The following is a 27584-nucleotide window of genomic DNA, read 5'->3' on the forward strand; positions in this document are numbered from 1 at the left end:
ATGCAATGAACAGACAACTGGATACATTCAATCGAAGTTTAACACTGAAGTTGAAAAGAGGGGAAAATGAGAAAATTTTATATTATCGGTCGTATGCCTTCAAACAGCCTATAAATAAAAAGGAGCTACTGTTTTACATTCTTGTCACAGCTCCTCCACTCTCCGGAATATAACAGCACATACAGTTTTTGAAATTTCAGGAGCTGGCTAGCCAAATAAATTGTCTACAAGGCTGCTTTTATTGCTAGCTGAAGTGATTTTCTTTTTCAGCATTTCACCTCAAGCCCAACAGTATGTGACAGATGCTGAAACCTACCGAAAAAAAAAATGCTTGAGTTCATAATTAGTGTTAGTAATTAACCATGTTTCTAGGAAATGGAAGTTAAAACTTTCACAGTGCCTACAAGTTGTGAGGAATAAACACTATCAATTGATTCATTTTATCCACATTTGCTTCTTATTCTGTTAGAACAGATAAGGAACCTTGGGTCTATATTACCATGAATATGATAGCAAAGAGAAATATACTAGGAAATGCAAGTTCATGTGCAAATGAATGCTGAATTGCACTTTGTTCTTTCCAGGGACTGTTGTGTGCCTAATACACAAAGCTGTTGGGAACAAAAATTAGGGGCAACTACAAAAAATCCTACAGTGTTAGGATACAAAGTTCTTGATAAAGTAAAAATCTTGAGATCTGTCCTTGAAGTTTTACGATTCTCTACGGTTAGATTTATTTTGTAATACTTTCCTAGGTGGTCATGTTACTTTGGAGGATGGTAGCATTGAAAATCACTGCTTCCACAATTTCCCATGCACATTTTGTTAAAAAATGCATGGCTCGCTTGTCAGAGGAGATGTGAAAACCTCTTACCCTGTGGAGGGAAACCAAACAGCAAGAGAAAGAGGAGAAATAAAGCTGTAGCCTATCTGGAGGCAGAGAGCTCTCTGCAGTCCCTTGTTGGAGAAGATAAGCAGGGGAAAGCCCCTTGTTGTGGAAGGATTTACAGCATCATGGGGGAGACAGATGCATACATCTGTCAGTGTGTGCAGTGCTGCCTGTGGCACGGATGTGCTCCGAGTCTGGCCCCCAGATCGGCACAACTAATTCAGCGTGGGGCAGGACTGGGACCGGGAGGAAAACGGCGGGGCTGTGAGCTGCAGAAGCGTTTCATTCACAGCCATGCGTGTCGCCTTCCAAGGTGTGGAGTTTGGCATTGCTGGAAAGATTTCAAGCAGCCAAGAGGATGAGCTGTATTTTCTGAACAGGAGGAATCTTGAAAAAAAAAATACATAATCAGGAGAGTGCCAGTGTCAGGTTTTTCTGAATTCGGTAGATGAGATGAGGGCAGGGGTGGTGGGCAGTGGCAGTGGGGAAGGGTTACTGGTTGAGAAGCAGGAGGCCGCAGTGCAGGCAATGAGGTTCTGAGCTAGGGCTGGATGACTAAGGAGAGAACAGATGGGAGAACTGGTTACAATAGTGGCACAGTTTAACAACTAATAAACTAATAACTATTTTGGAGCTTGGTTTCAAAACATTGTGTTGTTTTGAAGTGTTCTTTGAGACAGAAACTTTTGGATCATTTATATCGGTGCTTCAGTTTGTTTATTTCAGCAGCCATGGAGACAGACAGTAGGAAGACAAGAGTGTTGGAGACCAGACGCAGGTGCTCAGGAGCTGCATAGTAAGAGGACAGCAGAGGACAGAGAATGGAATAGCATCCCTTGCGCTAAACTTTAATTATGCAAATTACATATATAGTAGATTCTGGCAGAGTAGAATTCTTTTTCTTTTGTTTCTATTTTGAATATAAAGAGAACAGATCTCACACATTCCATAGGTACAGTTACAGGAAGACAATCACAGTTTCTCCCTTCCTCCCCGTCTTCCTTTCATCAGTTTTTGCAAAGATGTAATTTTAATCCACTTGATGCAGGCTGCATTCTCCACTAACCATAATATTCAGCAAGTAAAAAGCAGGAAGACCACAGTTCCACAGGAGTATAAACAAGGGCTAAAAATGACAATCATATCATAAAATGTCCATTTTATTCCTATGCGATTTATGTGTTCTTTATTAACTGCCACATATCAGAGAAAATATGTAAATTTTGTCTTTTTGAGACTGTCTTACTTCTCTAAGTATAATGGTTTCCAGTTGCGCATATATATATATATATATATATTGCAGAAGACAGGATTTCATTCTTTTTTTATGGCTGAAGAGTATTCTGTAGTATGTATATGCCACATTTTCTTTGTCCAGTCATCAGTTGATGGACATCTGGGTTGATTTCTTATCTTAGCTCCCTTGAGTTGAGCTGCAATAAACATGGGGATATAAATAACTCTTTCCTATGCTGATCTCATTCTGTTTGGTGTAATTCTAAATTATTACAGCAGCTTAATGCACCCATGAGGCTGTGGCAACTCCCCTCTCCATTGTCTCCATTGCCAGTTGGTAGACACCAGTGGCAGGCTTTCCACTGAAGTTACAGACCTTGTCGGAGGAAGTTGTTTGGTATTACCCTTTTTTCACTACCGATGTCTCTTACATTTTTTAATGTGGTGTTTAGTTTATTTGATTAGCTTTCAGAAAGGACAGTCAGCCTGGTTTATAAAAGATCACAGTCATGCCTTTTCTCCATGGCAGAGAGCCACATGTAGAGACATTTTTCTCTAGTTCCATGTAGTTGAACTCTGTCTTTTCTAATGCTATGGATAGATTTCAGTTAAAAAAATAATCTGTCTTCCAGTCCAGGTGACGTCTGGAAATATCCAAGAGTGGAAGTAATAGGAAGAAGAATCGAGAATCTGATTTTATTTGCCAATAATTAGGTAACTAACAATGGAAAAGGAAAAAACAATAGCTTTTCTTAGATGAGCCTCAGGCTGTGGCAGCCATATGACCAAGAGATTAAAGAAGACCAGAGACCAGGGTTGGGTGTTTGGCTTCTTGGTTAGATACCGGTGTGCCACATCAGAGAACCTGGTTGCAATACCCGATCTGGCTCTTGATTGGCACTTCCTGCTATTGCTGGCCCTGGGATTCAGGAGTGACAGCCTAATGGTTGAGTCTCGGCCACCCACATGGGAGAATTGGACTGAGTTCCTGCCTCCTGGCTCTGGACCCAGCCGGCATTTGCTTGCATTGGGAAAGTAAACCAGCGGATGGGAGTAGGTCTTCGTGCTCGGCTCACTTGTGCAAGCTCTCAATCTCTCTCTTAAACAAAAAAAGCCCAAAGCTCCAGATGTTACATTAGCAACCATTGCAATAGGGAGTCTTCCTTTCACCACCTTTTCAACCAGCAGTCAGCCAAGCACTGGGAGCTCTTGACGCTGATCATTCCAGAAGAGTGACTGTTGAGCTTTTAAGGGCTTCTAGGTGGATATTTGCCATACTGTTGCAATCTGGACCAGCATGTAAGCCACACGTGATCAGAAAAATTGTTAGTCCCGCTCAAGGTTTCTATCTTGTGCTGTTCACAACCCCTGGGCTAGTTTTCTGGAACCATCTCTTAATTGTACCTTCCTCTTACGGCACTTCCAGAATCCATACCTGGTTTTCTTGTGTATTAAAATCAGATCATAAAAAGAGCTAGCCAGGTGCCTGTCACAATTTTTCCCTCATTACATGCTGCTTATGCTGGTGGAAATCTGAGAAAGTGAGCATGACCATTCTTCTCATTGGAAATGTGTCCTGATGACGCACACAAGAATGTGCCAAAGACATGGGAACCAGATGATTGTCAGGTTTGTGAGGCTGGTGCTGTGACACAGCTGGTTAAGCTGCCCACGACACCAGCATTTCGTATGGGTGCTGCTTTGAGTCCTGGCTGCTCCACTTCTGATCCAGATCCCTGCTAAAATACCATAGAAAAGCAGTGGAAGTTGACCCAAATGCTTGGACCCATGCACCCACGTGGGAGACCCAGATGAAACTCCTAGTTCCTCCTGGCTTCAGCCTGGTCCAGCCCCAGAGTTTGTGGCCATATAGGGAGTGAACCAATGAACTGCAGATCTCTTCCATCCCTCCCTCCCCCTCTGTCATTCCTCCCTCTCCCTCCCTCTCCTCTTCCCCTCCCTTCCCTCCCCACCCCCTCTCCCTCTACCCCTCTTCCCCTCCCTTCCCTCCCCACCCCCTCTTCCTATACCCTTCTTCCTTTCCATCCCCTCCCCCCCTCCCTGCCCTTCTCTATAACTCTGAGTTTTCATTATAAATAAATCTGGGGAAAAAAAATCAGTCTGGTGTATGTTTGTGTGTTGGGTGGGAATAGATGGTTTAGCACTTTACTCTTAAGTTATGACATGAGATTTCTCTGTTTACTCCAACAAGATTGTTAGCAGCTAAAGCCTCACTTGTATTTATCCTAAAGATAGGATTGCTGAGATACTCAGTGAGGGCAGGGGGTTACTTGACTGCGAGGATGCTTTTCAAAGTTGCCATCTGGTATATCGAAATGTCCCTATGAGACTTTTTTTTCCCTAGGAGATCCCCATTTTTGCCACAATGCCAAAATTGCCTGCCAGACACAGGTCTCTTTAGAAAGGAGATTATTTAATTAGTTACTTTATTTGCAGGGAGTCTGGCAATATATACTGTGGGGAGTCATTTTATTTTCATTCATTACAAGAAGCCATGGTTTATATTTCCCTCAGGCAAGGAGTTTTATCTGACAATTTGAATGCTTCGGTGACAGAACTATCTGGTGATGAATGGGGCATTAAGGAGATGCCAAGTGACAAGATACTTGGAATCATTTCCAGTAACTGCATGATTAATAATTGTGCTAATGTGTGTGTTTATAATTTTTATTGAAGAACGTTCTGCATGGGAAATGAGAGTAGCTAATCTACTCTTCTTTCTACACCCCCATGACAAAAAGTGAATGCAGGCCGGCGCCGGCGCCGCGGCTCACTAGGCTAATCCTCCGCCTTGCGGCGCCGGCACACCGGGTTCTAGTCCCGGTCGGGGCACCGATCCTGTCCCGGTTGCCCCTCTTCCAGGCCAGCTCTCTGCTGTGGCCAGGGAGTGCAGTGGAGGATGGCCCAAGTCCTTGGGCCCTGCACCCCATGGGAGACCAGGAGAAGTACCTGGCTCCTGCCATCAGAACAGTGCGGTGTGCCGGCCGCAGCGCGTCTACCGTGGCAGCCATTGGAGGGTGAACCAACAGCAAAAAGGAAGACCTTTCTCTCTGTCTCTCTCTCACTGTCCACTCTGCCTGTCAAAAAAATAACAAAAAATAAAATTAAAAAAAAAATGTTAAAAAAAAAAAAGTGAATGCATGTGAAACCTGTCTGAACTGGAGGCTTCTGTTTGAAGCTGGGCTCTGCAGGTCATCACGGTGTAAATCAGTCTCCCCCAGGTATGAATTTCTGTCCCTGACTTCTGCTTCGTAACATGAAGCAAGTGTGAGAGAGAACCATTGCTGCCTGGTCCGTGGACTGCCGTGTGGTTTACTGTGAGTTCATCACATGTTGTTTGCAACCTACAGAACAGCCCTGCAGGGCTGAAGCCCACAGTTCCCAGGCTTTGCTGACTACTGGACCTCTTCAAAAAATGCAGATACCTGGCTGCAGCCTGAAGGCATTCTGATTTAACTGGTAAACATAATGGCCGGGCACTGGGATTTTTATCCTAACACGCCACACAGTTTGGACACTGGGTTAATAAGGAGTCACTGAAATATTAAGTGAATTCCCCAAGGCCACAAGGCTGGTAAATGGTGCGAGAATCCACACCCAAGCCTGCCTAGGCTCCAGACCCACAGTTGTCCATGAGGTAGGATGTGCTCACATTTCCAATGAGTGGTAGGGCTCTGTTCAGCGCACAGAATTCTGGGTCTGCATTTGCCACCACATCTTAACCCAGATCACAACAAAGGCGGTGTAACAGAAAATTTTCCAACATCAGTAAGGTACTTTGCACACATCACAAATTACCATTCCATTACACATAATTGTCTCCTTAGTTATTTCCCAAATACATGACCTGCTTTGGTAAGTTGTATCTGATGGAGTGGGTGCAGAGTTAAGTCTCCAAATAGGAAAGAGTATTTGCATCTTCTTTTTTAATCTTTGCAGTTTTTATCTAGTTGAGCTATGCTAAGGTATTGAAGATATAAATCCCTGCCTGAGCAATTTATAGCTTGCACGATATTTTTTTTCTGTAGTTAAACAAGATTTGGGTAATTGAAAAAAAATATCCAACTAATGAAATATGTTCTTAGTAACGTAAGGTAAAATTCACATCCCTAGTTTTGTCTGTATTTTTGTGCACTTTATCTTCCCTTTATCTTTAAAAGTGACTGTATCCCGCTGTGTCCTTTAGTCAGAGAGTCACTGTTTACTGTCTTTGAAGTATTTGTGTAAAATAAGAATGATTTCTAAGAAAAGCAAATCACTCTTCTCATTTGTATAGGATTTTTTTAGAAAGAAAATCAATTATGCTGTCTTCATTCTGGGTTAAGGACCATACATCATTTTATGTTTGTAACTTGAGAGCCCTACCTGTTTCCTGGTTAATCCTATAAAAAGACACTGGCAAATAGTGAGATATGTGATATTTGCAATGTAAAACCTTCTAGAGAACCTGGTCTTTTATCTAATTTCAAAGAGAAACTTAGAAAATTCTTTTTTTTTAAAGATTTTATTTATTTGACAGGTAGAGTTATAGACAGAGACAGAAAGGTCTTCCTTCCATTGGTTCACTCCTCAAATGGCCACAATGGCCAGAGCTACGCCAATCCAAAGCCAGGAGCCAGGTGCTTTTTCCTGGTCTCCCACATGGGTGCAGAGTTCCAAGCACTCCGGCCATCCTCCACTGCCTCCCCAGGCCACAGCGGAGAGCTGGACTGGAAGAGGAGCAACTGGGATTAGAACTGGCGCCCATATGGGATGCTGGCGCTGCAGGTGAAGGATTAACCTAGTGCACCTCAGCGCTGGCTCCAGAAAGTTCTTTCTTTTAAAAACTTTAAAAAAAAAAAAGGACCTAATTTTGATGTGTCTCTGAAATTTGTATACATTTATTTTTAAATATAACTTTATAAAAACAGATGTATTTATTTGCTTATGCATCAGGCTGAACTATATAGCAGTAATGCATTCTGTTGAAATATGCCAGGAAATGGCACTTTACCCCATTATGGGAACTTTGTTGAACACAGCTAATGTTTCATACTTATTTAACACTAGGAGACTTAAATTTAGGTTTAAGATTTTTAAACATCTCTACTTGTTTACAATGTATACATTCATTAGTAGGTTGTCTTGATCCAAATTCTAGAGGTGTTTTTTTTTTTTTTCTATGAACATTGTCCAGCAAGAAAAATAAGTGTTTACCTGGGACATGACACAATATCAGAGTCTACTTTAGTATTTAGGTGACAAATTTGAGAAGCTGCAGAGGTAACACTTCTCATGTCAACAGGCAGATGCAAGTTCACTACGTTATAAGACAGATCCAGGAACCTCTGTGGAATGAGCGATAACGTATGAAAGGCTGCAAGTCTGTAATAAAATTGTTACTCTTTTAAGTTCTCCTGGGATTTTTCTTTATATAAATTTGGTAAAGCTTGCTTTACTTTAGTGGCTTTGTGTTTGTTTAAAATTCTGTGCTGAGTTACCTCTTCCGGGACCAGCAAAGTCACTGTAAATGCAATACTCAAACCCTTCACTGGTGCTTCTGTCTTTAGGGATGTTGGGTTAGTAAATGTATATTATTAAGAACATGTCTTCTGTCTCAACTATGAACTGGAAATACTGGCAAAATAGATAATTTGCAAACAGGAAAAACAGCCAGGCTGTGATATCTAGGGCAGACTTAAAAATTACTTGCAGGAATTCATAGTTTCCTGTTCTAGCCCCAGTTCTTTCCAGATCACACAGGTAAAAACTATTCATCTGCTAAATGACAACTGTTGCTTAGATTTTTTTAGGATTGAGTACATAATATGAATGTCTGTAGAATTCAAATGAGCCGGTCACCTAGTGCGCACTTACAGACTCTGTGTTAACTCTGCCTTTCCTTCCACAACTCCCCTACGTGTGCCCTTCAGAGAGAGCTCATGCTGGCCACCTTTCCACCTGCAGGGCCTTCTGATTCATCTTCTAGAATTTCTCATGACCCTGGGGACTCTGATACTTCATACTTGGCCTGAGATAAAACCCAGTGTGAAGAAAAATGTAACCACATTGTACAGAGAAAAAAAAAATGGCTACGTGTAGTAGATAAACAGATTTGGGACTGTGACCTCTCTCCCAAGACCAACTAGTGTCTGGCATGCCAGTATCATTACTTCAGAACAAAGTGTCAGAGGCAGTACTTTGTGCTACCTACTCTAGTAGGCAACTGCCACCCAAAAAAAAAAAAAAAAAAATCTTAGAAGAAGTAAAGACCTGAAAAGCATGGCCGTGTGTGTTGGCGTGGCGAGTGCTGTTTGTTGACATCAGATACCCGGCTTGTGTGTCTTCAAGCACCAGCATGTCTTGTAGGTTTGACCATGGAGTTTTCCCCCCTTCCAGCTCCTTCCTGTGCAGGTCAGGTTCCTCTGGCAGGCGGGAAGAGGGCACCCTCCTCAGGATTTGGAAGTCCCAGATTTCTGCCCACACAGAAAAACCATGTTGTTAGCTTCCATTGGTGTGGGGTGAGCTGTGCAGTAGAAGTGGATGCCCGAGTTGAGGTTACCGAAGACTCGCCTGGCTGCCAAAGTGCATTTGGCCTTTGAAAAACTCCTACGTTCTTGTGTTTTGGAAGAGTGTATCTTAGGCAAACTAAAGTGGACTCTTGCTCTCCTAAAGCAACCCTGTTTATTATGGGAAGATGATAATCTTATTGCAGCTTATTGACTTTGGTGAATTATCTCCACAAGAAATGTGGCCTTTGAGTATGAACCCATCAGCTCTGCTGTGCAAACAGCACTTTGGGCACCAATGTGCTTACAAACCAGCTCTGGGGAGCAGTAATGGATAACTTCCTGTTACAGTGCTACTTATTCATGGGTTTAACTTTTTTTTTTTGAATTCAAAACAATTAATTTAAACTGATAATATATCATAATTGGCTTCAGATAAAACAGTGTGAAGCAAAGCACAAATGTATTTTCCAGGAAAGTAGCTAGATGGCCGATAATCGAATTTGTAGCCGTATGAATGCTATTTTCGTTCCAAATATTACATTTTCCCTACCTCCAGGACTTGATTCTTGTATGTTTTCAAGCACACCAGGAAAGCACTTCTGATTTTTAACTCCCATCCAATATGTTGAATGCTTAGAATGATAATATCTATATTCAGAAGATTAACTCAATTCCAAACAAGGAAGATAAGTAATTCCAAGAAGCTATGGTTTGTTTTAATTTGCTTTAACCTATAATGCTGACAGCTGCCCATCTGCAAGGCACTGTGTGTGCTTACTGCTTTGGAAACCTAAACAATGCACAAGGCATGAATTCTGCCTTTAAGAAGCTTATTATCTATGAGAAAAATATATGCAGACATACTTATTTCTTATCATTTAACCTGGACAGCTTCTGAGATTTCAGATATGGAGAAACAAAAGAATTCAGTTCCTGATAGAATGTGGAAAATGCTTTTGTGGCCAATTATTTCAGATTCACAGTTTTTTTATGATTGTGAAGAAAATAAGCATTTGTTTAAGCTAAGAAGCCCAACCGACACAAAGAAAAATAGCCTTTGCTCTGACATGCACATGCATTTTAGCTGCAATCCAGATAAGCTTCGCTATTTCTGTAAACAATTTTGATGATTTCACAGTTGCTAGTTTCCCTAAGCAAGGTCCCTTTGTGAAGTTGGTTTTCCTGGCACTCTCCAGGTGTGGGGACAAGCAGCTATTGCCCAATGGAACCTTGCATCTTTGTAGAGTGATGATTCCCAGGGGTCCTGCCACCGGGGGCTGCTGTGCAGGGATCCGTGGGTGCAGGAGAGGGAAGGCTGCATCCTGCCTGTTGCCTTCACATGCCCAGCCTGGGTGCAGAGAGCTCCTTGCCACCTCCACTGTCTGCTGAAGCCAGACTGGAATACTCAGCCCCAGTCCCTAGCTCTGCTTCTGTTGTCATTCCTTGTCGTCTTTCTTTGACACAACTTCCTACCACCGAAAGACCGACAGCCTTGAAAGACATCAGATGCAGTGTGTGCCAGGCTGGGGTGCTAAGAGCTAACAGTAAGAAAATTACATACATACATACGTACTTCACTGTGCTTTTCAGCTCCCAGGCCTCAGTGGGAAAAATAGTGGCCTTGCTCCCTCCCTCACCCACTTACATCCTGGTCTTGAGATAAGCCTGACATAAACCAAACACCAGGAATCAGAGAGGCCATGGTCCAGGCGGCACAGAGGGAGCTGGCGTCCGCATCAACATTAATTTCTGCAGTCCTGGAGGTCGTCAGGTGCCCACTCACCGGGGTGGGCGCTCAGCAGAACTGTCACGCTATGCTAAGCACTGCAGATAGACCACTGCTCGGGGGAAGGGAGGAATGGAGATGCTGAAAGGAGATTGGTTTCCGACGCGGCTTTAATTGGAAGCCCTTTCATTCTGAAGATGTCTGGGTACGGAGATAGAGCAAATGAGAGCAGTGCGCTTGTGCTGGGGGTTCAGCCATGCATCGCCCCCATTTGAAAGGCGGCAGGCTCCCGAGCGAGATGCGAGACATCTTGAGGCACGGCTGCAAGATCAATCAGATGCAGGCAGAGTTCTGTGGCACGCTCCCCGGGATGAGCGTGCACAGTGAGTGAGAAGGACCTCACTTTGAAACTGTCTGTTTCACACCCAGAGTGTCTCTGGGGAGGGCACTGAAGTCTGAGCCCTGCAAGCCCAGGTGCGATGTCCTGGTGTGCAGGTGGCATCCCTCCCCTGGGGAAGCGTAGTTGGTCTGAGCGTGCGTGTCTGCAGTCAGAAGTCACTTCCAGTGCAGTGCGACAGACTTGAAGCACCTGTCCCCTTGATGCCCCCAAAGCCTTGGGGAGTCCTTGCCACGCGGACTCATTAGCTTGCGATTCTTGTAACACTCCATGAAAGCAAGCACAGTACCAGAGCTGTGTCGGTGCACATCATCTAGCTGGAAATTCCAACGACCTTATGACACTACTGCCTGCTTCTGCTTCCCCCCACGCACTGTGTCTCAGCCTGGACCACTGCACCCACACCAGGGTGATGATGGGGAATGTCAGATACCTGTGCATGCTGGGTGGTGGCTCATTGAAGGGAGGGAGAGCTACCAGCCATCGGAGATCCCCCCCACACACACACACACACTTGTTTTTTATCGGTAAAAAGGTGCTCTCAGCAAAAGAGGCAAAAATTCTAAAGAAGGCCTCTCTTCCCATGTCCTCGTAAGACAATGTGGCTGAAAATGACTTTAGAATCTTCAAATGAGTTACGCAAGTCAAATAGTACCTTGCTGCCTGCAATTGTTAGTGTCTGTGTATCTTTCGTGTTTATTTTAAAAGGAATTTCACCCCTTCCAGATATTTTCTGCTGCTGGAATCAAAGCTCGCTGTAGACGCAGTAAGGAAGCAACCCTCTGCCTGCGCAGAAGGGTGTAGCTTCACCAGTTGGAGGAGCGCACGTGCAGAGCGTGGGGCGTGGCTGGAGCCAACAGGCAGCTATCTGCCTTCCAGCCAGTCCCTGCAGCCTTGTTCATGGGGGCCCAGTTAGTGAGATCTTGTGGGATGCAATCAGGCACTCCCAAGTTGAACCCCGCAGCAGGATCATTTCTGATCAGTTGCGAGGGAGGAAGCAGGGTCTGTGTTGTCGTTTGTTAAGCACACAGTTGGCAGGTGCACAACCCATTCTGTGTGGAACCTCCACCCCAGTCTGATCCTTATGTGCTCTGCCCCTTTGACCTCCAGAGTCTGCCTTGAACGCTTCCTCTGCTTCACCCCCACCTTCAGGTCTGCATCGCTTTTCACCTGGACCGTTGTTAGCAGTCTGTTAATTGCAGCTCTGTCCCCTTTTAAGTGTACCCTTCATGCTACAGTAAGAATGATCTATTTTCCATGAAAACCTGGCCATAGTCAGAATCCTTCAAAAGCTCTTGGTCACTGCTAGCATCAGGTCCTACCAGCAGGCTCTCTAGCAAAGCAGTCTAGGGTCTGTCTCCTTCGTCTCATCTCACAGCCTTCCCCCAACAGCCCAGCTTGGTCCAGGGAGACTGAACCGCCTCTGCTTCCCCATCCTGCCAGACCATCTCCTGCCTAGGTCCCCTCTCTGCCTTGTCCACTGTGCTCACTCCTGTTGTTTCCGTGGAAACCCTTCCATGAGCCATAGGCTGGGTGTGATGCCCTCTGCCGTTCTCAGAGTCCTGTGCACCTGTCAGCACCACATCCACCCTGTTCCGGGAAAATGATCTCCTTTCTGTGCGTCTCCCGCCCTGGGCTGGACGTCCTTCAGGGAAGCAGTCCTGTAAACCTAGCTCCTGCTTCCATTCAGGGATGGACTTTCAGGGTCACGTGTCTGAAAGGCCATCTGTGATCTTGTGATGCATCCTCACGGGATTCATCACTCTTATTCTTCAGGGCGCTCGCTACCTCATGGTGTCGTCTTGCTTACTTACAGTGTATGTTTGTAATTTCTCTCCTCACTGGGACAGAGGACCTTTTCATACTTACAACATCACTGTCTAGAAAAGCACTTCCTATGGACAAAGATTTCAGAAAATAGTGTTTTTTATACTGAATTAAATGAATGGAGAATGAGTGAATGGATAGACTTGAGGAATTACTGAGCACATAATAATAGATCAGTAAACTGGTCAGTGTTGAATGAGCCCATCCATATCAGACATGCAGCCTGGATGCCAGTGATGGTATCAGGTTGGTTTCCGGACACCTCAGGGGACACAGATCATCATAGACCCTCGATATTTACTTGGGTGACTCCCTGCCGTGCTGGACCTGTTGCTTGAATGGTTTACACCTTGTGGAAGCTCTGTAGCAACCCTCATGCCACAGGTGTCTTCTGCATGTTCCCTCCATATTCACCCTCCTGTTATCTCCCCTGTGGGTGCAGTACACATGCCCCAGGTGAAGTCACAGCACAAGAGAAAGATCAGAGTCTCCCTTTGAAGAATTACTGAATTTTTCCCTCTGAATCCCAGACTCGGACTTTACAATTTTAATTTCCCTCTCACGAGTTTCCTCATTTATGAAATCGGTGCAATACCTCCCTTTCCTTGAAGTGCAAGTGTGATTTTGAAGATGCCATGAGGAGATTGATGTGGATGGGCTTTTCAAGCATCAGGGTTCTCACCCAATATTATCTGTCTTGTCAGTTACTGTTGCATACCTCTCCTTTCCATTAGCAGTAGTGATAGCAATGCATATCGCTGTATTATCTTTCTAAGAGTCTTATTGATTAGGGTTTGCATTATGGCATAGTGGGTAGGGGCCATTGCCTGTGATGATGCTGGTTCATGTCCCGGCTGTTCTTCTTCCAATCCAGCTCACCTTCTGGTGGCCTGGGAGAAGCAGTGGAAGATGGCCAAGTGTTTGGGTCCCTGCTGCCCACGTGGGAGACCTGGAGGGAAATCCAGGATCTGGAAACTTCACAGGCTCATACTTCATTCAGGAACCCTTGCCACTGTCATGTTTCCTCTGGTGGATTTTTTTCTGCCTATATATGCAAGTGGCAGAGTGCATAAGTGAATGTTGTAAAATTTTTTTTCCTTAAAAAAAAAAAAAGTGGAATTGAAGACTGTCAAAAAAATAGCTCACTGCAAGGTATAGCTCTAACTTTTGTAAATACTGTGTACACTATAGAGATCCAGATAATTTTTGAAAAATGTCTTGGGCTGGCGCTGTGGCTCACTTGGTTAATCCTCCACCTGTGGCGCCGGCATCCCATATAGGTACCAGATTCTAGTCCCGGTTGCTCCCCTTCCAATATAGCTCTCTGCTGTGGCCCGGCAGTGCAGTGGAGGATGGCCCAGGTGCTTGGGCCCCTGCACCCGTGTGGGAAACCAGGAGGAAGCACCTGGCTTCTGGCTTCAGGTCAGCGTAGCACTGGCCATAGCGGCCATTTGGGGAGTGAACCAACGGAAGGAAGACTTTTCTCTCTCTCTCTCTCTCACCCTCTCACTCTGACTCTCTCACTCTCACATTGTGTGTAACTCTACCTGTCAAATAAAATTTTAAAAAAGTTAAAAAACACTCTAAGAATGAATATGCATGACTAATGAGATTATGACGAAAAATCAGATCCTTGTGGTAAACTATGCAAATATATTTTCTAAATCATTCATTGGTATTTGCCTTATATGATAATGGAATAGTTGAGACCGGTGTGCTTGCTGATAGGTTAGCTGATACAGGAAGGTTATGGATGAACAGTTGGTCCAAGTACTGGCTGAATAGTGTGGCCTGAGATGTACTCTCTCTTTTACAATGATTGTATTTTCATTGGGGATGTCAGGTCAGCACAGTGTCTTCAGAAACACATGACTAGGTGGCGTTGAGCTCTTTCCCAGGGTGTCGTGCAGCTTGACTAATCAAGGCTGGCTCTCCAGCTCTGCCAGGCTACTTAGTGGCCTGCAGGAAATGACCGCCATGCCTGCTGTATTTTTTCCATCTCAGTGTTGCACAAATCAAGGAGAATTGCTCTTGAGGGTCCTTTACCGGCAATATTCTTCAAAAGCCACGCTCCCACCGTGCTTAACATCAAACGCAATGTCATAGTGAACGTTGCCTACTACTTTCATGGAGTCTGTTCAGATCGGGACCTTTGAAACTGAAAGCAAAACAAGGATCCAGAGAATCCACGTTTAAGGTTGTCAACATCATGCCTTGTGGACTGTGACAACCAGCGTTTAATCAGCAGCTCCTGATACCACAACGAATGGCTTCTTAATTTAATGACGACCAAGTGATGGAGTGTACCCTCCTAAAGCATTAGCAGTGCTAATTATATGTTTAAAAAGACCTTATTATCTAGATTTAACGTGAGTGATTTCTTTTTGTCAATTGTAGAGTTGCAGTGTTTGGGGTGTTAATGTCATCTTTACTAAAAAAGTCTGCTTATGGTGATTACTTATCCTTATATTAGCATCTTCTGTATAATCAACGTGTACAGGTATTAAAGCTATTGGAGGGATGTCTGTCATGTGTCAGGAGGTACTAACTCTCTGAGCATGGAATAGAAAAACAGCAAAAAGGATGGGACCAAGAAGAAATGCCTTCATAATTTTTTACAGCATTGTAATGCAGCTGCAGAATTCTTGCCTCCAAGTTTCCCAACTCCTATTTAGTTACTGGAAATGATTGATTACAAATAGTAATTGGGAACTCAAATGTGATTGGCATTCAAAATCAAGGTGACTTACATATGCTGAGCTTAAAATGGACAATAGCCTCATTTATTCAGGAATTCAGATGGAATGTCATGTTAAATTAACAGGATTTTCATAGTTATTACACAATTCCAAATTTATAAGAAGTTGAATATAATGTAAGAAATTAAGAAAATCAAATATGTTTCATTATGTCATAATCTTATTCTGAATTTTAAAAACTGAACTTAAATGTGCTGACAAAATCTTACAAAATATTAAGATTCAAATATTTGCATAACTATATATATAATGTACAGATAAAATTTTTCCTAATTTTAAAAACTAAATACATTTGGTATTTCAAGACATATCTTTTGAGAATATTATACTTTATATTGTTGTTTACGATTTTTGTTAGGAAAGTTTGCTTCCAAATCTATCCTGTAGAATTGTGAATTTTGAACTACAAATATTAGATAAATATTTTAATATCATGATTTACTGCATGGGGTTTCAGAGTTTATCTGACTTCTTCATGTTCCACAATTTGTAACATATCACAATTTGATAATTGTAAATGTTGACAGATTTATACATTGTCCTCTTTTATGGAAACATAACTGATGGGGCTTACACTGATTAAAGCTCGAAAGTTTAAGGTGGTGAAAAATACTACAGCAGTACAAAAGTGATTTTTACTCGGATGCATGATAGTCACAAAAAAAGGAGACTGAATCAACAGACGTCTCAATACATGCTTTTATGATTTACAAGACATGCTAATTTCTGAGAATGCAAGATATGAAATAGGTGTTTTTGTTTTAAAATTGGATTATTATTTGAAAGGCAGAGTTTCAAAAAGAAGGGAGACAGATCTTCCTTCTGTATTTCACTCCCAAATGGCTGCAGTGGCTGGAGCCAGCCCAAAAGTCCAAAGCCAGGAGCCAGGAGCTTCTTAGGGGTCTTGCACATGGATACAGGGGCCCAAGCATTTGGGCCATCCTTTGCTGCTTTCCCAGGCACATTAGCAGGGATCTGGATCAGAAGTGGAGCAGCCAGGACTCAAACCAGTGTCCATATGAGATGTTAGCACCACAGCAGCAGCTTTCCTGCTATGCCACAACACCAGCATGAGATAGGGTTTTTAAAATTTTTTTTTAATTTTCATTTTTTTATTACACAGAGTTAGAGAAAGGTCTTCCTTCCATCAGTTCACCCCCTAAATGGCTGCTATGGCCAGCGTGCTGCACCAATCTGAAGCCAGGAGCCAGGTGCCCCTCCTGGTCTCCCATGCGGGTGCAGGGCCCAAGCACTTGGGCCATCCTCCACTGCCTTCCCGGACCACATCAGAGAGCTGGACTGGAAGAGGAGCAACCGGGACTAGAACCCGGCGCCCATATGGGATGCCGGTGCCGCAGGCAGAGGATTGACCAAGTGAGCCACAGCACGGCCCCCAAGATAGGTTTTTAAAAACTGTTTGATTAATATTGTGGCAGACATATAAGAATTCTACTTATTTGTGGAGTATCATGTGATATTTAGATCTGTGTGTACATTGTGTGATGTCCAGTCAGTATAAATATATGTAACTCCTCCAACATTGAACATTTCTTTACGGTGAAAACCCAAAATCCTGTCTGGAATATATTTTTTTCTATTTTTCTAGAGAAATATACATTATACCAATGTTCTAGTAGTCACCCTAATGTGTAATAGCACCCCAGAACTTCTTACCTCTGTCTAACTGTAACCTAGTAGAGATCTTTTAAATTGAGAAGAGGCAGGCCTGCTAAGAGCTTCATGCTTTTGTTGACATGATCAACAAGCAAACGATGGTGGCACATCAGGCAGAACCTTAACACAGAAGGGAAGTGTGGTCAGGAGCCGCTCCCCCAGCGAAGGGAACGAAGGTGGCTTGAGCAGCGAGAACTTCATGCAGTGAACCACAAGGGCTGGAACGGCTCGCTGGTACAATCCACAGACACTTAAAAGATGCCTCAGGCCAGAACTCCGGCACGCCTCCCGGTGTACTGCACCAACATCCCATACATAGTTCACATGTGTGTCTCTCCCAACCCACTCACGTGTGTTCCTACTCTCTTCACAGAATGCTCGGGCCCATTGGGAATCGAAGGTGGAATCATATCGAATCAGCAAATTACAGCCTCGTCTACTCACCGGGCCCTTTTCGGACTTCAGAAATGGTATCCCTACTATGCACGTCTTAACAAGAAGGGGCTGATAAACGCGTGGACAGCTGCAGAAAACGACAGGTGGCCGTGGATCCAGGTACGGAACGGGGTCGGAACAGACTCACTGCAGCAAGCACACACGGGCAGGAGCTCGCAGAGTGCGACACTTGTTGGAGGTGGGGGAGAAAAGGTGACTTGGTTAAGAGTCCAAGCTACTAACTCTGCCTGTCAAGAAAAAAAAAAAAAGTCCAAGCTGACTGCAGGATTTCAAACTTCTGAGGGCCCCAGAGCAGCCTTTTTGAGGAGTCTTTCAAAGAAAACGTGTTTCTCACCTACCCTGTGTTCATTCACACGGTGCTAACTCTTGGCAGTGACTTAGGACACTTCTCTGAACCGTGGCCCCACGTGTATGAGAATCAAGCTGACGGGATTTTGACAGCAGTGCCTCAGATGTCCACAGCACCCACTTTCTGTAGCTGAGAGGGGTTCACCCGTAGGATGCTTTATGCTCCTTACCCATTTATTTTGTGAAGCAACAGACAATTCTGATACCTAAACGATACCCCAAAGATTCCCCAGATAACAGTAATGCCAGCCTCGGGTATTCTATGCATTGAAATGCTCTCTCTGAGTGTTCAAAGTCAAACTGTAAACTGGATATAACGGGAAGACAGAAAAATGACCCAGACTGGTACCTGTGAAAGAACATGCCTCTGTTATCAGGAGCATAGTAACAACTAATAAGTAACTGGTGTATACTACAGAAAACTCGCAGTGTACTGGGAGGCCAGAGGCAAGGAAAGCAACATGGAGAGGAAACTTGAGAGCTAGGCCTTAGAAGATAGCTTTCAGTAGAGACCAGACGTCCAGGAGACAGCATGATCAAAGGGGCTAGAGGAGAGCCATGATGAGAAAAGAAGGCTGGGGAGTTTTTCCAGTCTGGTTGTGTGCGTTTTCTGTTGCTCGGGATTCAGACTAAAGGCTTTGATCTGATTTCATTGCAAGTGGAGCTATCATAGAATTTTTTTCTTTTTCTTTTCATCTTGTCCTCCCTGAATTACTGCAGTTGGTTCCTTTACTTGGGCAGGTGGGGAAAGGGAGAGTATTAATCCACTTGCCACACTGCAGTAAGAGTGATTTTTCTTTTTTTTTTTTTTTAACCAGGAACCATTTATTTAAGGTTTACAAACTTGATGCATTTCCTAAATACAATTTTAGGAACACAGTATTTCTTCCCACCAAACCCACCTTCCCACCCACACTCCCATCCCTCCTCCTCCCTCTCCTATTTGCATTCTTATTTATTACTAACATCTATTTTCAGTTAACTTTATACACATAAGATTAATATACTAAGAGTTCAACAAATAGTATAATTTAAAAAAAAACTTCCTTAACAGTTAAAAAGGGATATTCAAAATCATTGCATCTCAAAGTGTCAATTTCACTTCTATAGATTACCTTTTAGGTGTTCTATTAGTTATCACAGATCAGGGAGAACTTATGGTATTCATCCTTTTGGGAATGGCTTATTTCACTAAGGATAATGCTTTCTAGTTGTATCCATTCTGTTGCAAATGACAGGATTTCATTTTTTGACCACTGTGCAATATTCCATGATATACATATCCCATAATTTCTTCATCCAGTCTTCAATTGATAGACACTTGGGTTGATGCAATGTCTTAGCTACTGTGAATTGAGCTGCAGTAAACATGGAGTACAGATAACTCTCTGACATGGTGATTTCATTTCCCTTGGGTAATTTCCAGGAGTGGGATGGCTGAGCCATATGGTAGGTCTATATTCAGATTTCTGAGGTATCTCCGTACTGTCTTCCACCGTGACTTTACCAGTTTACATTCCCACCAACAGTGGATTAGGATACCTTTTCCCCCACATGCTTGTCAGCATTTGTTGTTTGTTGATTTCTTTATGAAAGCCATTCTGATGGGGATGAAGTGAAACCTTATTGTGGTTTTGATTTGCATTTCTCTGATGGCTAGTGATCCTGAGCATTTTTTCATGTGTCTGTTGGCCATTTGAATTTCCTCTTTTGTAAAATGCCTGTTGAGGGCCAGCACCCTGGCTCACTTGGTTAATCCTCCGCCTGCAGTGCTGGCATCCCATATGGGTGCCAGATTCTAGTCCAGGTTGCTCCTCTTCCAGTCCAGCTTTCTGCTGTGGCCTGGGAGGGCAGTGGAGGATGGCCCAAATCCTTGGGCCCTGTACCCGCATGGGAGACCAGGAGGAAGCACCTGGCTCCTGGCCATTTGGGGGATGAACCAATGGAAGAAAGACCTTTCTCTGTCTCTCTCTCACTGTCTAACTCTGCCTGTCAAACAAAAAAAATAAAATGCCTATTGAAGTCCTTTGCCCATCTCTTAACAAACTTGTTTTTGTTGTTGTTGAGTTTCTTGAGTTCTTGACATATTCTGGAGAGATTAATCCTTTTCCAGTTGCATAGTTTGCAAATGATCTCTCATATTCTGTTGGTTGCCTCTTCACTTCTCTGAGTGCTTATTTTGCAGTACAGAAGCTTCTCAATTTGATATAACCACACTTGTCAATTTTGGTTTTGATTGCCTGTGCTTTTTTTTTTTTTTTTTAAGATTTGTATTTATTTGACAGGTAGAGTTAAAACAGTGAGAGAGAAACAGAGAGAAAGGTCTTCCTTCCGTTGATTCACTCCCCAAATGGCCACATCAGCTGGAGCTATGCTGATCTGAAGCCAGGAGCCAGGAGCTTCCTCCTGGTCTTCTACATGGGTGCAGGGGCCCAAGCACTTGGGCCATCCTCCACTGCCTTCCCAGGCCACAGCAGAGAGGTGCACTGGAACAGGAGCAACAGGGACAGAATCCGGCGCCCATATGGAATGCTGGCGCCCCAGGCGGAGGATTAGCCAAGGGAGCCACGGCGCCGGGCCCTTGCCTGTGCTTCTAATTTTGACTAGTTTGGGGGCAGATGTTGTGGCACAGTAAGTTATACTTGTGATCCAGCATCCCACTAACATGCTTGGGAAAGCAGCAGAGGGTGGCTCAGGTATTTGGGTCCTTGCCATTTATGTTGGAGAACCCAGTAGTTTCTGGCTCCTCGATTTGTCCTGGCCCTGGATGTTTTGATCATTTGGGGAGCGAACCACTAATGGAAGATATCTCTCCCTCTCCCTCTCCCTCTCTCCCCTTCTCCCCCTCTCTCTCCCCACCATTCACCCTCCTCCCCCTCCCCCCGTCTTTCTGTTTTCTCTGCTATTCTTTGGAATAAATAAAAGTCTTAAAATATTTTGACTAGCTTAGTAGGCTTATCTATTATCTGTTTACCATATATTTTGAGTCAGAGAAACATAGATATACTTGATGTGTCATGAATAGGTATAGTACATAAAGGCTGATTTGCAGGTGTTTAATTAATAAAAATTGATTTATGGCCAAGGAGGAGGATTTCTTGACTGTAGGAACTGGACCCACATCGTCTCCCTATGTTGTACTAACTTTGAGTCATGTAATAAATTTTTCTACACATTACATACTTTTTTTTTTAAATCTAAGTAGTTTATGGCTACCTGGGGTTCTTGTTTTATGAATTTATGTTTGCATGCCTATGTGGAAAATGATTCTTAAATTATATCAGAGTATGGATTTGGGGTCTAGCAGTTATGACGGGTTGCCTACAACCCACGTCAACGTGCCCATGTTTAAGTTTTGGCTCTGCTCCTGATCCCAGCTTCCTGCTGATGCTCAGCCTGGATGTTAACAGGCGGTGTTGTCACTCACAGGAGAGACCCAGATTGAGTTTCTGACCCCTGGCTTCCTCCTGGCGTATGGGGAGCGAATCAGCTGATTGGAGATCTCTGTCTCTCTGCCTCTCTCTGCTTGACTTTTTCAGTCTGCAGGCCCACATGCAGGAGACTTGCAGGTGTCCTGCCAATAGCTCATTTCTACAGTTTCAATCACATAGTATTGACACAACAAAATTTGAAATGGATGCAGAATAATCAGATAGCTGTATTCTGTTCACTAATGATCATTCCAGGGTTCTTTTTTTAAATATTCTTTAGTAGACTATTCTGAAATGCATTTGTGGAATTGCCATCATGATGGAATTTTAGAAATCATTAAAATAATTCTTGGCCCATTTTTTTCATTTTATTTTGTCATAATAGATTGCCTACTTAACACAATACATCATTCTTGCGTTCAAAGTATGAACTCAGAAGTCTCCTGATCCTATGCTTATGAGTAGAAATAACCCGAGTGGAGCAGGCCAATTCAGATAAATTTATACTAATACAGTTTTGTTTACAGTCTTACCAGAATACTTAACCACTTGAAGGACAGTGCGATGATGATGAGTATTATTTTCTTCTCATTGTGAAGATGGTAATGAATTCTTAGAGAAAAACAGTAACTCTGAAATGTTTTGTAATAAAAGAAAAGTCTCGGCCAGCGCCACAGCTCACTTGGCTAATCCTCTGCCTGCAGCGCCAGCACCCTGGGTTCTAGTCCCGGTTGGGGTGCCAGATTCTATCCCGGTTGACCCTCTTCCAGGCCAGCTCTCTGCTGTGGCCCGGGAGTGCAGTGGAGGATGGCCCAAGTGCTTGGGCCCTGCACCCGCATGGGAGACCAGGAGGAGGCACCTGGCTCCTGGCTTCGGATCAGCACAGCAAGCCGGCCATAGCAGCCATTTGGGGGGTGAAGCAATAGAAGGAAGACCTTTCTCTTCTGCCTCTCTCTCTCACTGTCTAACTCTGCCTGTCAAAAAAAAAAAAAAAAAAAAAGAAAGAAAAAAAAAGAAAAAAGAAAAGTCTCACATAGAACAGGTGAAATCTAAAAATTCTTTGTTATTCAATAAATACCTAGTGGTTGAGTTCAAAGCATATATTTGTTATTGTATTTATTAATAATATCTGAGATATTTTCTTAAAATGAAAATGTTATCAGTGTCTTAGGATGAAATCCTACTTACGAGACTCTGAGAAGACTAATCATGGACTGAATTTCACATGCTTAAGCGCTGATTATTAATTGCTCTTGTCACTTAATTCTTTTATTTCTATTCAGCCCTTCAAATGAAACATTGAGTACTTTGCTTAAACCCAGTTATAATGAGCACAGTACCCCTCTAATGTGGCAGGAGTATGACACTCCTGCAATAATTAGTTTTCAATTTAATTTTCTTCTTTGTCTCTCAATGAAAATTGAAATCACCATTTCATATTTGCACACTCACAATGCAGTTATTCACGGCACCAAGATGCCCAGAGTTGGTTCTGGATTTAAAGGGTCAGTGGAGTAAACGCAGTTAAACAAGAGTTTAGTTCTGTTTTGAAGTTTTTCCAACCTACTTTTTTCACTTAGATTTTATTTTACCCCAACAACTAAATAGCCACCTCATTAAACACTACTTCATCAGGATCCTGCTACTTCCATTTCTTTATCTGGCTGATGTGTTGGAAATAGAAACTCGGGACCATAGTGAGATACCATGACCCTCCAAGTTCAATGTGTGTTATCAAATGGACAAAAGATAACAAATGTTGACAAGGAGGTGGAGAAAAGAGAACTCCTGCACGCTGTTGGTGGGAACGTAAATTAACACAGTCATTACGGAAGAACAGTATGGAGGTTCCTCACAGAACTAAAGACAGAATGTCCTTGTGGGGGCTGGCGCGGTGGCATAGAAGGGTAGGCTCCACCTGCAGTTCCAGCACCCCATGTGGATGCCTGTTCGAGTCCCCACTGCTCCACTTGGGATCCAGCTCCCTATTAATGCACCCGGGAGAACACCAGAAGATGGCCCAAGTGCTTAGTCTCCTGTACCCACATGAGAGACCAGGAGGAAACTCCTGGCTTCAGCCTGGCCCAGCCCCTGCTGTTGCAGCCTTTTGGGAAATGAGCCAATGGGTGGAGGATCTCTCTCTTTCTCTCTCTCTGTTTCTCTCTCTCTCTCTTCCTCCTCCACTGTGTCTTTCAAATATATAAATACATAAATAGTTTTTTAAAGATTCATGTATTTATTTGAAAGGCAGAGTTATAGAGAGGCAGAGGCAGAGAGGAGAAAGAAAGGTCTTCCGTCCCGCTGGTTCACTCCCCAACTGGCTGCAATGGACAGAGCCCAGGCAATCTGGAGCCAGGAGCTTCTTCCAGTCTCCCATTTGGTGCCAGGGCCTAAGTTCTTGGGCCATCTTCCACTGCTTTCCCAGGCTATAGCAGAGAGCTGAATTGGAAGTGGAGCAGCCGGGATTCGAACCAGCGCCCATGTGGGATGTCAGCACTGCAGGCAGCAGCTTTACCCACTACGCCACAGCATAGATTCCTAAGTACAAAAATATTAAAAAAAAAAAAAAAAAGTTCATGTGACCCAGCAAACCCACCACTGGGTACCACACAAAGGAAGTAAATGGGTCTGTGGAAGAGGTTTATTGCAGCACTGTTCACAATGGCAGACATGGAAACAACCTGTTCCAACTACTGACGAATGGATAAAAATGTTGTATACGTGGACTGCTATCCAGCCATGGGAAAGAATGAGATCCTGGCCATTTGTGACAAGGAAACTGAAAGACATTACAGTCAATGAAATAAGCCTGGTGCAGAAGTCCATAATCACTCTCGTGTGTGGAATCTGGAATAGCCTGTCTCAGCAGGTGAAGGTAGAATAGTGGTTACCGGGGGCTGAAGAGCAAGGGGTCGGGGACTGGTAGGAAAACATTGGTCATTTGGTCCTTAGTGACAGTCAGATGACAGACATCCCAGTGCTGTGTTGCACAGTGGGATCACTATGGACAATGCTGATGCCCTGTGTACTTCAAAAACATTAAGGGGCTTGGGGTGTTTGGAACACGAGAAATGACAAATGTTCGAGCAGATAAGCTCATCCTGTTTTGAGTATTGTACAAGGTATACATGTACCGGAACACCACACAAATACGTATAATTTTTATGCATTAAAAATGTGCTAAAGGAAACAGTACCTTTGCCCAGTTACGAAAATGCATCTCTCATTATGTAAAAATATAAATCTTATTGGAGTGTGACTAACCAAGTGTAAAGTTAGTCAGAATGACTGTTTCCTATTCATTTCTAAAGATACTCACTTTATATCCCCATGAGCTTTTGCTTTTGTTGGCTGTGTGAGGTAACTTTTTCTTTGATTTTAAGATGATTTGGGTTGCTTCTACAGTGAGCTGCTAGCCATTCATTTTCTCATCTGCTCAGCAAGTGTTTCCCGAATGAATGTAACCCTGCCCTTTGTTGTCCTCAAGCATCAGAACAAAGGTACCTCCCTTCAGGATGCCCTAACTCTAAGTGAAGAGGGTAACCGGAATATGACAAGTGTGGCCAGGTGCACGTGGCCTGCTAGCTGTCCTATTAGGATCATATTTTACTATATCCAAACAGCCTGTTTCCAGTAGGACTTTCATTAAACTAACAACTATGTTAACATAATATTTATAGAGAGACATTCCCATTACACCATGTATTGCATACCTAAATGATTGCTTGCTGATCTAATACTAATGCAATGCCATAATTTCCCTTTGAATATGAATTTACCAATAGTTGTTTCAGTGCTGGCTTTTAATCATTGAGAAAAATTAGCTGTGATCTCTCTTTAATTCATTACCCTTTAGAAACTCTGTAATCTTAACACCTTCCTTTTTCTGTGTGCTGCAGAGTTTGTGAGGAGAAGAGATAGTTACTTCTCAAACTTGAATGTGCACAGAGATCAAGGGTCTATTGTTAGGAAAATAAATTCCTGGATGGTTCCACATATCTTCTGCAGGTTGTTCTCAGATTGTGCTGTGGAAATGTGTTTCATTGCTCGTCAGCTCGCCTTTATGCTGCCTGAGCTATATGAAAAAGACAAAAAATAAGCTTTGCTTGATGATCCTGGAGTTTTCTGTAGGGCCACTGGTTGGAGTCCTGGCTGCTCCATTTCTGCTCCAGCTTCCTGCTTGTGCTTTGGGAAGGCAATAGAAGATAATCTAAGAGCTTGGGCCTCTTGCACCTGTGTGGGGACCATGAAGAAGCTCCTGGCTCCTGGCTTTGGTCTGGCTGTTGCAGCCATCTGGGGAGTGAACCAGCAGATGGAAGATATTCTCTCTCTCTCTCTCTCTCTCTCTCTCTCTCTCTCTCTGCCTTTCAAATAAACAAACTAAATTTTAAAAAGAAGGAAATGTGAGGAAGGAGGGTGGTAGTGCCTGCCCCATGATCAGTTTGGGTTGGTGGGGAGCAGAGCCGCACTGTGCGTGCTCTCAGTGCCCAGCTTGAGCTGCAATCCCGCGTAAGCATTAGTCATCATTCGTGCCATTAATCATTAGTCATGCAACCGCTGATGTTCCTAAATGCCTGCTAGATCCTTCCTTGTTACAAAACTTAAATTATTCAAAAGCAAAATGCACATATGGCTTCTGCATTTTCAACAGAATAATAGTTCACACAGAATGCATGGCTCCAAAAGAGAGGTATGCACACACAAATTATGTCACAAATTTCTGGGCAATAAATCCATGCATGAATGTTTTCTTGGTTAACAGTGGGATTGAGGCTGCAAAAGAAAGGAGTGAACCAGTCACCTGCTTCTTTGCAGAACTCTATCTACAATGTGTGTGAAAATGTTTTTAAAAGCTCAGAACTTATGAAGTAGATTTTGGTTTTTTGTTCTTAGGTTGCTTTCTCCATACAGAGCCTGAGTCACAAAGAATCTAATCCATTTTTCCCACTTACACATTGAACTGGAACTGTTTAAGTCTTTTTTTATTTTCCCTTGATAACAAAACTACATTCCCAGATATACTCCTGTCTAAACTAAATTAACTTATCTTACATGAATTATATCTGGGCATTAATATTGCTTCTTACAGTAGTTTTTTGAAAAACTGATCCCAGATGGAAAATTGCTATTTTCATTTGTTTATTAGAAATGAGGTTTCACCATTTAGTTGTGCTACAAACAAGTGTTAGTTTGTTAATTAAAACAAGTTACTTTGCATTAAGTAAAAATGGCCCTGTATTTCTTTACTGAGAAGCAGTTCTCAAATTATTTGATCATTTACCATATCTATACTTGTACAAGTACATATTATTAGTTTTCCAGGGTGTGTCTTAGATCTTTTTTAAAACAAGATGTATGTATTTATTTAAAAGGCAGAGTTGCACAGGTAGAGGGAGTGGCAGAGAGCGAGCGAGCGAGTGAGCTTCCATCTGCTGGTTCACTCTCCGAATGGCCATGATGGCCGAATCTCAGCCAATCCGAAGCCAGAGGCAGAAGCTTCCTCCACACTGGGCCATCTTCTGCTGCTTTCCCAGGCACATTAGCAGGGAGCTGGATGGGAAGTGGAACAGCTGGGGCACGACCGGTGCCCATATGGGATGCCAGCATGGCAGATAGAGGCTTTACCGCTGCTCCACAATGCCAGCCCCCACGTCTTTGACTCTGTGACCTCTGGGAGATATGGGCTATGTTTGATTTACCGGAGAGTGATTTGGCTATACCGTGCACAAAGCTGTGTGTGGAATCTCCCTCCACACCATTTCCTGCACGACTGTCAGCACCCAGGGCCCCACTGACCGGGGCTTGTTGCTCTTGCTCACATCCATCCAGCTGGTTCTGCTGCTGCATGTGGGCTGCACACTGCCTGTTCCTCCTAACTGTCCCCGTACCCATCTCCTTGGCACGCAGCCTCAATACGTCCTTCTCTGAAAAGCAGTCCCTGGAAACCATGCATTTTGTCTGCAAAGTTAGAAGTGACTGCACACCCTCCCCACCCTCTCCCCTCTCCCCATTCTGTAAGTACACCTTTCAGTTAGGGCAGCAAGAATGTCTTTCAGGTTGCCGTTGGCCTTTCCTTCTCCTCCTATAAGCAAATTGTCTGTGTACAGGAAATGCCTCACCCACTTGGGGAACATAGGGACTGCTCTTAACCCCGGTGGCCGCATACGCACTACAAACCACCCTTCCAAGCAGAATTACATAGACCTGGGTCATGTTTGTAAAATGTTGACCAAGAGGTCTGCTAGTCAAACCCTTTGTCCCAAACATCCACGTTTTCACCTTCTGCCCCATTTGCACTCCTGAAATACAAAAAAAAAAAAATTAGCTTC

The 27584-nt window shown here is 43.5% G+C and overlaps 1 protein-coding gene across 2 annotated transcripts in view; it reads left to right on the plus strand.

The window, feature by feature from the left end:
- Positions 1–27584, plus strand: part of EDIL3 (EGF like repeats and discoidin domains 3) — a 473099-nt gene that overhangs the window by 280405 nt on the left and 165110 nt on the right. For both annotated transcript variants that reach the window (XM_062212442.1, XM_062212443.1), the window contains one exon: positions 17394–17575. In XM_062212442.1, the coding sequence (XP_062068426.1) occupies positions 17394–17575 (182 nt within the window). The remainder of the gene's footprint in view (positions 1–17393; positions 17576–27584) is intronic.

The sequence above is a fragment of the Lepus europaeus genome, chromosome 15, assembly GCF_033115175.1.
Source record: "Lepus europaeus isolate LE1 chromosome 15, mLepTim1.pri, whole genome shotgun sequence".
Taxonomy (NCBI): Eukaryota; Metazoa; Chordata; class Mammalia; order Lagomorpha; family Leporidae; genus Lepus; species Lepus europaeus.